The sequence below is a fragment of the Hyperolius riggenbachi genome, chromosome 1, assembly GCF_040937935.1.
Source record: "Hyperolius riggenbachi isolate aHypRig1 chromosome 1, aHypRig1.pri, whole genome shotgun sequence".
Classification (NCBI taxonomy): domain Eukaryota; kingdom Metazoa; phylum Chordata; class Amphibia; order Anura; family Hyperoliidae; genus Hyperolius; species Hyperolius riggenbachi.
Window position 1 is genome coordinate 464,930,994 of NC_090646.1, and position 15,328 is coordinate 464,946,321.

General features: G+C 46.2%; 1 protein-coding gene across 1 annotated transcript in view; it reads left to right on the plus strand.

The window, feature by feature from the left end:
* The window catches only part of PLBD2 (phospholipase B domain containing 2), a 46,450-nt gene that overhangs the window by 23,482 nt on the left and 7,640 nt on the right, over positions 1-15,328 (plus strand). The window contains exon 8 of the mRNA XM_068239682.1: positions 1,024-1,119. Coding sequence (XP_068095783.1) covers positions 1,024-1,119 — 96 coding nt within the window. The remainder of the gene's footprint in view (positions 1-1,023; positions 1,120-15,328) is intronic.

Here is a 15,328-nt window from a genome sequence, read left to right on the forward strand (position 1 = left end):
ATGCGTTCCATATCAGGCACCTGGATAGGTTTCTACCAACTCTTAGGCCCCCTTTCCATGGACTATTGGTAGGCAGTGAAATGCCTCTCAAACTCACAACTGCTTGTTGCTGCCTGGTAACTGCTTGCTGAGCACAGTTCAACAGTTCGATGAAAGGAGGCATTAAAGTTAACGGCCTTGGATTGGGCTCCTAATGCAGTCTGAATATCAGATGGTGATAATTTATCAGATCCTGGTAGGAATGTTATATATAATTTTTTTTTTTTTTTTTTTTTTTTTTCGATTTAAATCTATCTGGAATGCCAGATATTTCTCTTCAATTTCTACTAAAGATTGTGTGGTGTGTTGGATTGTTAATGTATTTATATACACACCCTAGCAATTTTGAGTTTCCAATAATTTTTATCAAAATTGAGGAAAAAATTTAATGTGTGTGTGGTACATTGGTCAGATTTTTGAAATGTTACAATCAGTCAGAAAAATTGATTGCAATTCTTAAATTGAACAGATATTTAAAAAATTGTATGGTGTGTGGCCACCTTTAAGGAGACGGCAAGTCTGGATATTTTGGCTGACTGATTTCTCAGGGATCATCTTTCCTTTACCCCCCTCTCCATAGGACATGTTCTATTGTGCTGAGCAGGGCCAAAAACTTTGTGCACATTGAGGAAAAGAGTGGCAACATTGAAAGCCCATCAGGTTTTGATTGCTGTTCAATTCTGCCCATATAGGTTTTGTGGTGGTCCCGGCTACAGAAACTGGAAGAAAACCACTTTCCCAGTGGGGACACAAACTGATGTAAAAACCAGAGGGGTTCTAACCTCCATGCAAACTACACACTATCCTATCCAACACCACTCTACAGTTCCTTCCTGACGTTTGACTTGCCAGGGTTGATAAGTTATTACTGCCCAGTGCGTCTTAGCAGTCATGTACATTGCAAATGTGTGATGAGCACTAAAGTGAAATGCCGTATTGGGTTTGTATTCAGTAACCCTTGTGTGTCTTGTATATCTCCCTCAGGTACAACAACCAATGGATGGTGATTGATTACAATAAGTTTCAACCAGGTGGGACAGAGGTGCCTAGTGGATTGCTCACTGTCCTAGAACAGCTCCCGTAAGTTATTTATGGAATACATTATTCCTTCGCCTTTCAACGAACGTAACTCTAAAGAAGCATATTAAAACCCCTTTCCAGTACCATTACCAATTTTTATCATCGTACTTCCTATGGAACTAAGTTGAGAGTAAAGATTCTCTCCACATCTGCAATTACCTGATGATGGGATTGGCAACTCAAACATGCCGCCTCCCAGAAGGCCACTCTCTTGCTTGTCATCTCCCTCTGCTATGATAGTAACAGCACAGGTCACATGACTGCACAGCTTAAAGCGGACCTGAACTCAGAACTTCCTCTCTGCTCTAAAAGATACACAACAGCATAATAACCTTTAAACAAAAACATCTGTTACAGCTGATACAAATCCTAAAATAAATCTGCAGTGTCTACTTGATGAATCATGGAAGCAGACATATTGTTTACAGCCTGTGCATTCAAACAAGCTTATCTGCCATTGCAGTCATGAGCTCAAATTACAACTTGTGATTAGACGCAAATAAGGGAAATGAAACTGGTAAAACTCTCTAAATACATGCAGGGTGCGTTTCTCTTTACGTCCTGTGCAAGAGTTCAAGTCTACTTTAACATTGTCACATTAGAGGTATTTGATTATATTTTTAAACTTTTAGGCTACTTGAGCTGTGAACAGACATGTGTTTTGTTTTGTTTTTTGTGTGTTTGTTTGTCAACTCTGAGCTTATTGCTAAACTGACAGTATAATGCTGGGCATACACGGCGAGGTGCGCTGTTATCATTTGAGCCGCTGATTGCTCGATTGATAATATCCGACGTGTCCGATCACCGCGGGGATCGATTCCGCACTCGTTCCCTGTGGGCGGACAATAGCAGCAAATCGAGCAGAATATAAGAAGCGCCGGCGGGGACGATCACCGCGGGGATCGATTCCGCACTCGTTCCCTGTGGGCGGACAATAGCAGCAAATCGAGCGGAATATAAGAAGCGCCGGCGGGGACGAGCAGGAATCGATCCGGGCGCACACACGGACGAGCGGGGACGCGACGGGAGTCGATCCGGCGGCTAATGTGTATGCACGGTCAGCAGACTGTTAAGGCTGTTTCTGAATGATCATCAGTCTGCCTGACAGACTGTACACACGCACTACTGTCGCTGAAACGCCCGCCCAGCGGGAGGGTCTGACGGACCCGTCGCCAGCAGTAGTGCGTGTGTATGCACCTTAAATCCTGGTGGAACACAGGACCATCAGAGTGGACACTACACTGTCTAATCCACCTGGTTGCAAGTGGTACAGCTCCAGTGAGAACTGAACTTAATTGTTAGCTTTGTAAACTAGTGGGAGAAGCAGGCTGGAAAGAGGCTTTAAAATGTAACTGAACTGACATGTGGCATGAGATGAACATGGATGCATATAGAACTTGTTTAAGGTGCCTTTTTTTAATTTCAAGGTTTAAGAAAAATAAAAAATAAACTTTAGGTAAATCAGCCCCAGCTCTCCTGAAAACCAAATAGAAGCCAAATGCTTCCTGAGGAAACACTCCTGATACCAAGACAGGGTTCAAAAGCTAATATTTCTTGGCCGCTGTTTAAAAATGAGACTACAGGAATGTTCCATGTATTATTTCATAAGTTTAACATCCGTTCAGGTTTGATATGCTGTATACTGATTGTGGAGTTCAAATGTTGAAACCTATTTATTAACCTACTAGCTGATTGCCCGGATATGTATTTGGCTGGTGTTGGCTCCGCCCACTTTTTTAATCCAAACACACAATTACTCAATGACCTAGTTTGTGAGCTTTGCAGTCTTTGGCATCAATTTGCATTGAAATGAAACCAATCTGACTGTGGCCCCACCCCCTTTTCTGAATTTGAACCCCAGTCACCCAATGACCAACTGTATCAGGTTTGAGGCTTGTGCAGTGGCGTAGCTACAAACCTCTGGGCCCCGATGCGGAATCTGGATGTGGGCCCCCCCCCCCCCCCCGGCAACAACAGCCCCCCCTCCCCCGACAACACCCGACGGATGCACACACATATCAAAATCCCTATAGCCAGCTATAGGTACCCCCAGTATAGGTAGTCAGGCATAGGTAAGCCAGTATAGTTGCCCCCGGTATAGGTGAGATAGGCAGGCGTCGCCGGTATAAGTTAGATAGATAGGTGCCCCCAGTACAGGTTAGCTAGGTGGGTGCCTCTAATATAAGTAGCCAGAATAGTTGCCCCCAGCGTAGGTTAGATAGGTAGGTGCCCCCAGTATAGGTTAGTTAGGTAGGTGCCTCCAATATAGGTAGCCAGTTTAGTTGCCACCTGTATAGGCTAGCTAGGTGCCCCCAATACAGGTTAGATAAGTGCCCCCAGTATAGGTTAGATAGGTAGGTGCCCCCAGTATAAATTAGATCAGGTCGGTGCCCCCTAGTATAGGTTAGATTAGGTAGCTGCCCCCCAGTATAGGTTAGATTAGGTAGCTGCCCCCCAGGATAGATTAGGTAGCTGCCCCCCAGGATAGATTAGGTAGCTGCCCCCCAGGATAGATTAGGTAGCTGCCCCCCAGGATAGATTAGGTAGCTGCCCCCAGGATAGATTAGGTAGGTGCCCCCCAGTATAGGTTAGATGAGGTAGCTGCCCCCCAGGATAGATTAGGTAGCTGCCCCCCAGGATAGATTAGGTAGCTGCCCCCCAGGATAGATTAGGTAGCTGCCCCCCAGGATAGATTAGGTAGCTGCCCCCCAGGATAGATTAGGTAGCTGCCCCCCAGGATAGATTAGGTAGCTGCCCCCCAGTATAGGTTAGATTAGGTAGGTGCCCCCCAGGATAGATTAGGTAGCTGCCCCCAGGATAGATTAGGTAGGTGCCCCCCAGTATAGGTTAGATTAGGTAGCTGCCCCCCAGGATTAGGTTAGATTAGGTAGGTGCCCCCCAGGATAGATTAGGTAGCTGCCCCCAGGATAGATTAGGTAGGTGCCCCCCAGTATAGGTTAGATTAGGTAGCTGCCCCCCAGGATTAGGTTAGATTAGGTAGGTGCCCCCCAGGATAGATTAGGTAGCTGCCCCCAGGATAGATTAGGTAGGTGCCCCCCAGTATAGGTTAGATTAGGTAGCTGCCCCCCAGGATTAGGTTAGATTAGGTAGGTGCCCCCCAGGATAGATTAGGTAGCTGCCCCCAGGATAGATTAGGTAGGTGCCCCCCAGTATAGGTTAGATTAGGTAGCTGCCCCCCAGGATTAGGTTAGATTAGGTAGGTGCCCCCCAGGATAGATTAGGTAGCTGCCCCCAGGATAGATTAGGTAGGTGCCCCCCAGTATAGGTTAGATTAGGTAGGTGCCCCCCAGGATAGATTAGGTAGCTGCCCCCAGGATAGATTAGGTAGGTGCCCCCCAGTATAGGTTAGATTAGGTAGGTGCCCCCCAGTATAGGTTAGATTAGGTAGCTGCCCCCCAGGATTAGGTTAGATTAGGTAGCTGCCCCCCAGGATTAGGTTAGATTAGGTAGGTGCCCCCCAGGATAGATTAGGTAGGTGCCCCCCAGTATAGGTTAGATTAGGTAGCTGCCTGTCCCCATAATGGAGGGGGGGGGCCGCAGCCGCGGGGAGGGCAGCCCGACCTCTCCCTCCCTTCCTCTCCCCGGGGCCCCCCCCCTCAGATGCAGAGTAAGCGGCTAACGGAAGCGCTATAGGCAGAACTCGCCTCCGTCCCTCGTTCCAATCGCCGCTGATCTCCTCTCTGGCTGGCTCTGCATAGATGCTTACACACGCAGCTTCCTGTTTAGCCGGAAGCTGCGTGTGTAACATCTATGCAGAGCCAGCCAGAGAGGAGATCAGCGGCGAGTGGAACGCAGGGAGGTGAGTTCTGCCTATAGCGCTTCCGTTAGCCGCTTACTCTGCATCTGAGGGGGGGGGCCCGGGGAGAGGAAGGGAGGAAGAGGTCGGGCTGCCCTCCCCGCGGCTGCGGCTCCCTCCTACCAACGCGAACGGGCGCATGGCCCTCCAAACGGAGATGGGCCCCTCGGGCCCCTCCCCTGCCTCCTCAGGAGCCGGGCCCGGTCGCCAAGGCGACCGCTGCGACCACGGGCCCTACGCCCTTGGGCTTGTGCCATTAACAGTGCAAGAATGGCAGCAATTAAATATTCCCCTTGAAAATCAATAGGTGAATTTTGATTGGCTTTTGTAGGCTCCACCTACTTTTCTGAATATTTATTCCAGTCACCCAGTGTTTGAGAAACCTTCCATTAACCATGTAAGAATGGCTGCAGTTTACATTTTCCCAGTGAAATTTGTATTTGTCTCCGCCTACTTTTTGGTTATCGGGATAAAAAGTATCCTATATGTTCCATGTAATGTATTCCATGTAATGTACTATTTGTGTGCCTAATTTCATTCAAATCCGTTCAGCCATTGTTGCATGCTCAACAACCAAACTTTCACATTTTATAATATTAGTAAGATTGAAGCCTTGTATCCCATGGTCTAACTAGCTTAGAGGCAACCGACTCCAAAACAGTGGAATTGTTCTCTTGTAGCACAGTCACTTTGCAGTCATGTAAACTTTAAAGAGGAGCTGTCAGCCAAACTATCTCAGAAGAAAAACCCATATATACAGGTAGTCCTCGGATAACGAATGAGATAGGGGCTGTAGGTTCGTTCTTAACCTAAATCTGTTCTTAACCACTTGAGGACCTAGGGCTTTCAACCCCTTAAGGACCGGCCACTTTTTTTCCATTCAGACCACTGCAGCTTTCACGGTTTATTGCTCGCTCATACAACCTACCACCTAAATAAATTTTGGCTCCTTTTCTTGTCACTAATAAAGCTTTCTTTTGGTGCTATTTGATTGCTCCTGCGATTTTTTTTCTTTTTATTATATTCATCAAAAAAGACATTCATTTTGGCAAAAGATTTTTTTTTTTAACTTTCTGTGCTGACATTTTTCAAATAAAGAAAAATTTCTGTATACATGCAGCGCGAAAAATGTGGACAAACATGTTTTGGATAAAAAAAAACCCCATTCAGTGTATATTTATTGGTTTGGGTAAAAGTTATAGCGTTTACAAACTATGGTGCAAAAAGTGAATTTTCCCATTTTCAAGCATCTATGACTTTTCTGACCACCTGTCATGTTTCATGAGGGGCTAGAATTCCAGGATAGTATAAATACCCCCCAAATGACCCCATTTTAGAAAGAAGACATCCCAAAGTATTCACTGAGAGGCATAGTGAGTTCATAGAAGATATTTTTTGTCACAAGTAAGCGGAAAATGACACTTTGTGACAAAAAAAAAAAAAAAGTTCCCATTTCTTCTAACTTGCGACAAAAAAAAAATGAAATCTGCCACGGACTCACCATGCCCCTCTCTGAATACCTTGAAGGGTCTACTTTCCAAAATGGGGTCATTTGTGGGGTGTTTACTGTCCTAACATTTTGTAAGCACCCCTGTAAAGCCTAAAGGTGCTCATTGGACTTTGCACCCCTTAGCGCAGTTAGGCTGCAAAAAAGTGCCACACATGTGGTATTGCCGTACTCAGGAGAAGTAGTATAATGTGTTTTGGAGTGTATTTTTACACATACCCATGCTGGGTGGGAGAAATAGCTCTGTAAATGACAATTTGTTAATTTTTTTTACACACAATTGTCCATTTACAGAGATCTTTCTCCCACTCAGCATGGGTATGTGTAAAAATACACCCCAAAACACATTGTACTACTTCTCCTGAGTACGGCGATACCACATGTGTGGCACTTTTTTGCACCCTAACTGCGCTAAAGGGCCCAAAGTCCAATGAGTACCTTTAGGATTTCACAGGTCATTTTGAGAAATTTCGTTTCAAGACTACTCCTCACGGTTTAGGGCCCCTAAAATGCCAGGGCAGTATAGGAACCCCACAAATGACCCCATTCTAGAAAGAAGACACCCAAACGTATTCCGTTAGGAGTATGGTGAGTTCATAGAAGATTTTATTTTGTCACAAGTTAGCGGTAAATGACACTTTGTGAAAAAAAAACAATAAAAATCAATTTCCGCTAACTTGTGACAAAAAATAAAATCTATGAACTCACCGTACTACTAACAGAATACCTTGGGGTGTCTTCTTTCTAAAATGGAGTCATTTGTGGGGTTTCTATACTGTCCTGGCATTTTAGGGCCCTAAACCGTGAGGAGTAGTCTTGAAACAAAAATGACCTGTGACATCCTAAAGGTACTCATTGGACTTTGGGCCCCTTAGCGCAGTTAGGGTGCAAAAAAGTGCCACACATGTGGTATCGCCGTACTCGGGAGAAGTAGTACAATGTGTTTTGGGGTGTATTTTTTACACATACCCATGCTGGGTGGGAGAAATAACTCTGTAAATGGACAATTGTGTGTAAAAAAAATCAAGATTGTCATTTACAGAGGTATTTCTCCCACCCAGCATGGGTATGTGTAAAAATACACCCCAAAACACATTATACTACATCTCCCGAGTACGGCGATACCACATGATTGGCACTTTTTTGCAGCCTAACTGCGCTAAGGGGCCCAAAGTCCAATGAGTACCTTTATGATTTCACAGGTCATTTTTGTTTCAAGACTACTCCTCACGGTTTAGGGCCCCTAAAATGCCAGGGCAGTATAGGAACCCCACTAATGACCCCATTTTAGAAAGAAGACACCCCAAGGTATTCCGTTAGGAGTATGGTGAGTTCATAGAAGTTTTTTTTTTTTTTGTCACAAGTTAGAGGAAATTGATTTTTATTTTTTTTTTCACAAAGTGTCATTTTCCGCTAACTTGTGACAAAAAATAAAATCTTCTATGAACTCACCATACTCCTAACGGAATACGTTTGGGTGTCTTCTTTCTAGAATGGGGTCATTTGTGGGGTTCCTATACTGCCCTGGCATTTTAGGGGCCCTAAACCGTGAGGAGTAGTCTTGAAACAAAAATGACCTGTGACTTCCTAAAGGTACTCATTGGACTTTGGGCCCCTTAGCGCAGTTAGGCTGCAAAAAAGTGCCAATCATGTGGTATCGCCGTACTCGGAAGATGTAGTATAATGTGTTTTGGGGTGTATTTTTACACATACCCATGCTGGGTGGGAAAAATACCTCTGTAAATGACAATCTTGATTTTTTTACACACAATTGTCCATTTACAGAGAGATTTCTCCCACCCAGCATGGGTATGTGTAAAAATACACCCCAAAACACATTATACTACTTCTCCTGAGTACGGCGATACCACATGTGTGACACTTTTATGCAGCCTAGGTGCGCTAAGGGGCCCAACGTCTTAATCACAGGTCATTTTGAGGCATTTGTTTTCTAGACTACTCCTCACGGTTTAGGGCCCCTAAAATGCCAGGGCAGTATAGGAACCCCGCAAGTGACCCCATTTTATAAAGACACCCCAAGGTATTCCGTTAGGTGTATGGCGAGTTCATAGAAGATTTTATTTTTTGTCACAAGTTAGTGAAAAATGACACTTTGTGAAAAAAAAAATAAAAATCAATTTCCGCTAACTTTTGACAAAAAATAAAATCTTCTATGAACTCGTCATACACCTAACAGAATACATTGGGGTGTCTTTTTTTCTAAAATGGGGTCCGTTTCTGGGGTTCCTATACCGCCCTGGCATTTTCTGGGCCCAAAACTGTGAGTAGTCTGGAAACCAAATGTCTCAAAATGACTGTTCAGGGGTATAAGCATCTGCAAATTTTGATGACAGGTGGTCTATGAGGGGGCGAATTTTGTGGATCCGGTCATATGCAGGGTGGCCTTTTAGATGACAGGTTGTATTGGGCCTGATCTGATGGATAGGAGTGCTAGGGGGGGTGACAGGAGGTGATTGATGGGTGTCTCAGGGGGTGGTTAGAGGGGAAAATAGATGCAATAAATGCACTGGGGAGGTGATCGGAAGGGGGTCTGAGGGGGATCTGAGGGTTTGGCCGAGTGATCAGGAGCCCACACGGGGCAAATTAGGGCCTGATCTGATGGGTAGGTGTGCTAGGGGGTGACAGGAGGTGATTGACAGGTGTCTCAAGGTGTGATTAGAGGGGGGAATAGATGCAAGCAATGCACTGGCGAGGTGATCAGGGCTGGGGCCTGAGGGCATTCTGAGGGTGTGGGCGGGTGATTGAGTGCCCTAGGGGCAGATAGGGGTCTAATCTGATAGGTAGCAGTGACAGGGGGTGATTGATGGGTAATTAGTGGGTGTTTAAGGTAGAGAACAGATATAAACACTGCCCTTGGGAGGTGATCTGACGTCGGATCGGCGGGCGAACTATTGGTGTGGGTGGGTGATCAGATTGCCCGCAAGGAGCAGGTTAGGGGCTGATTGAGTGGCAGTGACAGGGGCTGATTGATGGGTGGCAGTGACAGGGGCTGATTGATGGGTGGCAGTGCCAGGGGGTGATTGATGGGTGGCAGTGACAGGGCGTGATTGATGGGTGATTGACAGGTGATCAGTGGGTTATTACAGGGAAGAACAGATGTAACTAATGCACTGGCGAATTGATAAGGGGGGGGGGGGGTCTGAGGGCAATCTGAGCGTGTAGGCGGGTGATTGGGTGCCCGCAAGGGGCAGATTAGGGTCTGATCTGATGGGTAACAGTGACAGGTGGTGGTAGGGGGTGATTGATGGGTAATTAGTGGGTGTTTAGAGGAGACAATAGATGTAAACACTGCGTTTGGGAGGTGATCTGATGTCGGATCTGCGGGCGATCTATTGGTGTGGGTGGGTGATCAGATTGCCCGCAAGGGGCAGGTTAGGGGCTGATTGATGGGTGGCAGTGACAGGGGGTGATTGACGGGTGATTGACAGGTGATCAGGGGAATAGATGCATACAGTACACAGGGGGGGGGGGTCTGGGGAGAATCTGAGGGGTGGGGGGTGATCAGGAGGGGGCAGTGGGCAGGGGGGGAGATAAAAAAAAAAAATAGCGTTGACAGATAGTGACAGGGAGTGATTGATGGGTGATTAGGGGGGTGATTGGGTGCAAACAGGGGTCTGGGGGGTGGGCAGGGGGGGGGTCTGAGGGGTGCTGTGGGCGATCTGGGGCAGGGGGGGGGGGGGGAAATCGGTGTGCTTGGTGCAGACTAGGGTGGCTGCAGCCTGCCCTGGTGGTCCCTCGGACATTGGGACCACCAGGGCAGGAGGCAGCCTGTATAATACACTTTGTAAACATTACAAAGTGTATTATACACTTTGTATGTGGCGATCGCGGGGTTAACATCCCGCCGGCGCTTCCGTACAGCCGGCGGGATGTTGCGGCGGGCGAGCATTGACAGGCGCCGGCGGAGGATCGCGTCACGGATGACGCGATCGCTCCACCCATGCCCTTAAATGGACCGCCGCCTCTGTTGGTGAGCCGGTCCTTAAGGGCTCCACTTCCCGGCCGCCTCTGTGCGTTAGGCGGTCGGGAAGTGGTTAAGTCTGAACAATGTGCTATCTCTGTCCCCTGTACCTCCTCTGTGCCCGCCTGTGCCTCCAGTGTCCCCCTCTGTGTCACCTTTGCCCTCTGTGCCTGCTTATACAGGTTTAAAAGCCATGTTTTTTATTTGATATTTTTTTTTTTTTAAATCGATTTTCTCAAACTACAAGTCCAATTTGAAAAAAAAACATTTTTTTGGCTTTTTCCCATGGGAACGCTGAATCCATGCCATTCGTATTGGCAGGTCGTTCTTAAGTCGGATTACCTGTATATAAGTAAATACTTGCTCTACTTGAGGGGGCGTGGCCGGAACGAGGATGTGAGCGGTCGCACCTCTCGGCGCTCTTCACCTCGTGAGCAACCTTAGCTTTTATCCTGCTCTTATCCTGCTACAATAGGGACTTCAAACCTACCCACAGCTGCTTCCTTACCTCGCCGATCATTAGCCGGAGCAAGATGGGTCCGAAGAAGGCAGAAAAAGTCACAGTTTCGCCGCGCAGATCAAGATGGCGGCCCGGCTGGAGACGAAGACCCTGCTTCCCCATCAGACCAGGTCTCCTCTTCTGAAGCTCAATCTATCCTCGCTGCAATTTCAGCCCTACAAACTTTACTGATTGACACTTTTACTATTAAAATTGAAGAGGTCAAGGTCGACTTGCAACTTCTTCGTCAAGATGTCCACAACCTCCACGAACGCGTCTGACGCCGAGGCCCGGATTTCTACACTTGAGGACAGCTACAAATCGCTTCCATCTGATATGCGCACGACGCAAGGCCAAATTAAGACTATCATAGCTCGGCAGGAGGATATGGAGAACCGCCTACGCAGGTCAAATATACGACTGGTGGGCCTCCCCAAGAAATCGGAGGGAGACGACCCTTCTCGCTTCCTGGAGGATTTACTCGTTTCGCAGTACGGTAGGGATTCCTTCTCCCATACCTTCTCAGTTGAACGGGCCCACCGTATACCCTCCAAAGTTAACCCGCCTGGGGCTCCTCCGCGCACCTTTATTGCAAAACTCAACTTTAAGGATCGTGATGCAGTCCTCCGATTATCCCGCGAACAGGGAAACCTCAAGTTGGACAATACCTCCATCTCCATATACCCTGATTTTGGAGTGGGAACTCAGAAACAACGCGCCAAATTCCAGGATGCAAAACGCAAGCTAAAGACCTTAGGCCTGCAATACGCCATGCTCTTCCCCGCCCGTCTTAGAGTCATTTCAGATGGCAAGACTTTATTTTTTGAATCTCCCGCTGAAGTTTACGCATGGATTGATAAGAACAAATCACAATCAAGCTTAGAGGAGTGAGACACTTATCACAGCCTTCCTATTTTCAGTATGGATGTACGCAATAACCTCCACCATTTTTATTGCCTATTTACCTATTTGCTGCGTCACCTGGCATGACTTGCCGCTCTGCCGCGGACTATACCCTGCCTCCATGATCTACAGTTGGTAACTATGTGACAGTTTTTGTCTTTACTTCTTCGGAACATTTTACCATTTATATTTTATATACTAGATCTCCTTTCCCCTCCTTTCCTTGATTGTTTTCTAAATAGTCTGCTATAATACCCGAGGCACAAGACTTCAGGTTGCTCGCTTGGTGTATAGAGCAAGGCTTTATGCAAAATCTTTGATGTCGCACCCACAGTTACTTTTATTTTATGTTCTACTAACATGTTTCTCTCCTAGCTTTTATAGGATACCGCATGTTACATATGCAATGTATACGTTAATATATGTTTTTGGGATAAAGCTCAGGCCCTATGTTTTGGGCTATGTGCTGGGTAATACTTTTCAGAGTTATATTAACCCCTTGTCTCTCAGCCGGGACCCCCCCTACCCCTTCCCCATACCCCACTAAACTGAATGGTCTCCCTTTCACTTATATAGTCTTCTAATATGACTACTCTCTCTCGACCCCTTAGCACTTCCGTCTTTCTTGACGTGGAATGTTAGGGGCCTACGAGACAGAATTAAGAGAACGGTGGTATTGGAATTTCTACGCAAGCAGCATGTGGATATACTTGTGTTACCGGAGACTCATTTAGATGGTAATCTTCCTATGGCCCTACGTCGCGCCTGGATCGGCTGGTCCTTTCACTCCATGTATACCTCACAGTCTAGGGGTGTATCTCTTTTAATTGCTAAAAGTGCTCAATTTCAATTAATAGATCAAGTCACTGACGATGAGGGCAGATACGTGTTCCTTCACTGCTTGCTGTACAATGTCCCTACCCTACTTAATTGCCATCTACATACCTCCTCCATTCTCTTTTGCTGTAGTGAAACTTGCACTGAATTTTATTGCTCTTCATCCACAGGTACCCTCGATCTGGCTCGGGGATTTTAACTGTCTTATACCCTAGCACTGATAAAATCCCCCAGCCGGATACTCCAACTTCTAATGTTCCCAGAATCACTAAATTGCTAACTCTTATTATGGAGGTATCCTTATATGACACTTGGTCTGTAAAATCCCCTGACACTCCGGCATTCTCATGTTACTCTGCATCGCATAAATCTCACTCTCGCCTGGATTATATCCTAGTATCATCATCTCTACTTGCTAATATACGCAAGGCCTGTTTCCTCCCCTCCCTCATGTCAGATCATTCCCCATACCTTATCCATCTAAATTGGTCCTTTCCTCCTAAGATAACTTTCTGGAGATTGCATCCATTTTGGCTAACCAAAATAAGTGAGGCAAAATCAACTGAAGAAGCTCGCCTCTTCGACATACAAGGTCAATCCGCATCAGTTACATCGATATGGGAGGTTTTCAAACAATTTACTAGACAGCACTAGACAGCACTTTTCCTCTGAAATAAAAAGCATCAAGATTAGTTCTGCTATGATCGAACGCGCTGCTCTCCTAGAGCTACAACAATCCCTATCCGACTTTGCAACCAATCCTACCTCTTCCTATAATGACTCCTACAAGTCTAAACTTGCTGCTTATGAACAGCTCCTTCTAGTTAAGGCAAAGCGATGAGATGGGTGAGCAATGCGGCGCACTCCTAGCTAAATTATCTAGAGAACCGACCGCCCCACAGGTTATCCTTAAAATAGAAGGCGCAGACGGCTCTGTCCTTTCAGCCCCCCCCCACCCCCCCAATGATATACTGCAATGCTTTGCCCTTCACTATAAATCCCTATATACAAAGTCCTCCTCTGCCTCCGTATCTGAAATTAATACATATTTAGAGGCCATCCCCCTTCCCTCTCTAGACGATTCTAATAAGCTGCTACTAGATGCCCCACTTACAACTCAAGAGATCGAGGATGCTATCTCTTCTCTTCCTGTTTCCAAATCTCCAGGCACTGATGGCCTGCCAGGCGAATTCTTTAAGCAATACAGATTCCTACTAGCACCTAAGCTTTTAGCACTATATAACCATGCCCTAGAATTGGGGGTCTCTCCCCCTCTCTGAGAGAAGCCTTAATAACTTTAATTTTGAAACCAGGCAAAAAAAACCTCCAATGTGATGCATATCGTCCAATCTCCCTAATTCAGACCGATACTAAGATTCTTGCCAAGCTACTGTCATTACGATTAAACAAAGTAATAACCTCTCTGGTACACCCAGACCAATCTGGATTCATTCCAGGCAGATCAACCTCCTTTAACATTCGTAGGCTGTTTCTTGCTATGCAGACAGAGCATGAGTGTTGGAACCAGGGTGGTGGTGTCTCTTGACGCCGCCAAAGCCTTTGATACAATTGAGTGGGATTTCTTGCTGGCAGCCTTGCATCGCTATAACATTGGTCCCCGATTTTATTTCTTGGGTAAAACTTTTATATACTGACCCTTACGCCAGAATACGTATTAATGGCTGGATCTCTGACGTTTTTCCTATAACAAGAGGCACGAGACAGGGTTGTCCCTTATCTCCCCCCCCCCCCCCCCTTTTATTTGACCTGGCAATCGAGCCCTTGGCTGCTCTGATAAGATCAGACCCTTTGATTCAAGGCCTTAAAAAAGCTAACATTGCTAAAATCAGTCTCTATGCAGATGACATGCTCTTATATCTAAGTGACCCTGGTCCCTCACTGCATCGTTCCCTCCAAATTATAAATGGCTTTGGTCAATATTCAGGATTACGCATTAACTGGTCTAAATCTTACATACTCCCCATTGATGTGTTCCGCCCCCCCCCCCCCCCCCCCCAACCCTGTCTTAAGCCACCTCTCCTCTTCAATGGGCGTCAGTGATCACCTACCTTGGTATAAAGATTTCACGTACATCACAGGACTTTGTGTCCTTAAATTGGACACCGTTGCTACATTATATAACTGTTAAATTTCAGGCTTGGTCCACGCTCCCTATAGGTGTAGTTGGTCGAGCTAATCTGTTCAAAATGATCCTACTTCCTAAGGTGCGCTACGTTTCATGGAATGCCTCGATTTACCTACCATATGTTAATTTTGTTAAAATAAATACTCTCAACTCCATTTATATGGGGGTCTTCGAGACACCGCCTCTCTGACTACTCTCCAAAACCTAAAAGATTTAGGGGGCATAGCAGTTCCTAACTGCCATATATACTACCTGGCCTCTCAACTGTCACATATATTCTTCAATCTCACCATTAACAGGAATCGCACCTGCGGTCTGTTCGGTGACATTCCTCCACTCCACCACATGGACCCCCTCTCCATCATAGCAACCGGAGCCAAAAATTCTCCCCATATCAAGTCATTTCCGGATACTTTCCGCCAAACTCTTAAAGTCTGGGATACTGCACATAAATTTCTTGAACCAGATGCCCCTGTGAAATTTACCCCTCTCTGGGAAAATCAAAGCCTTCCTGAACT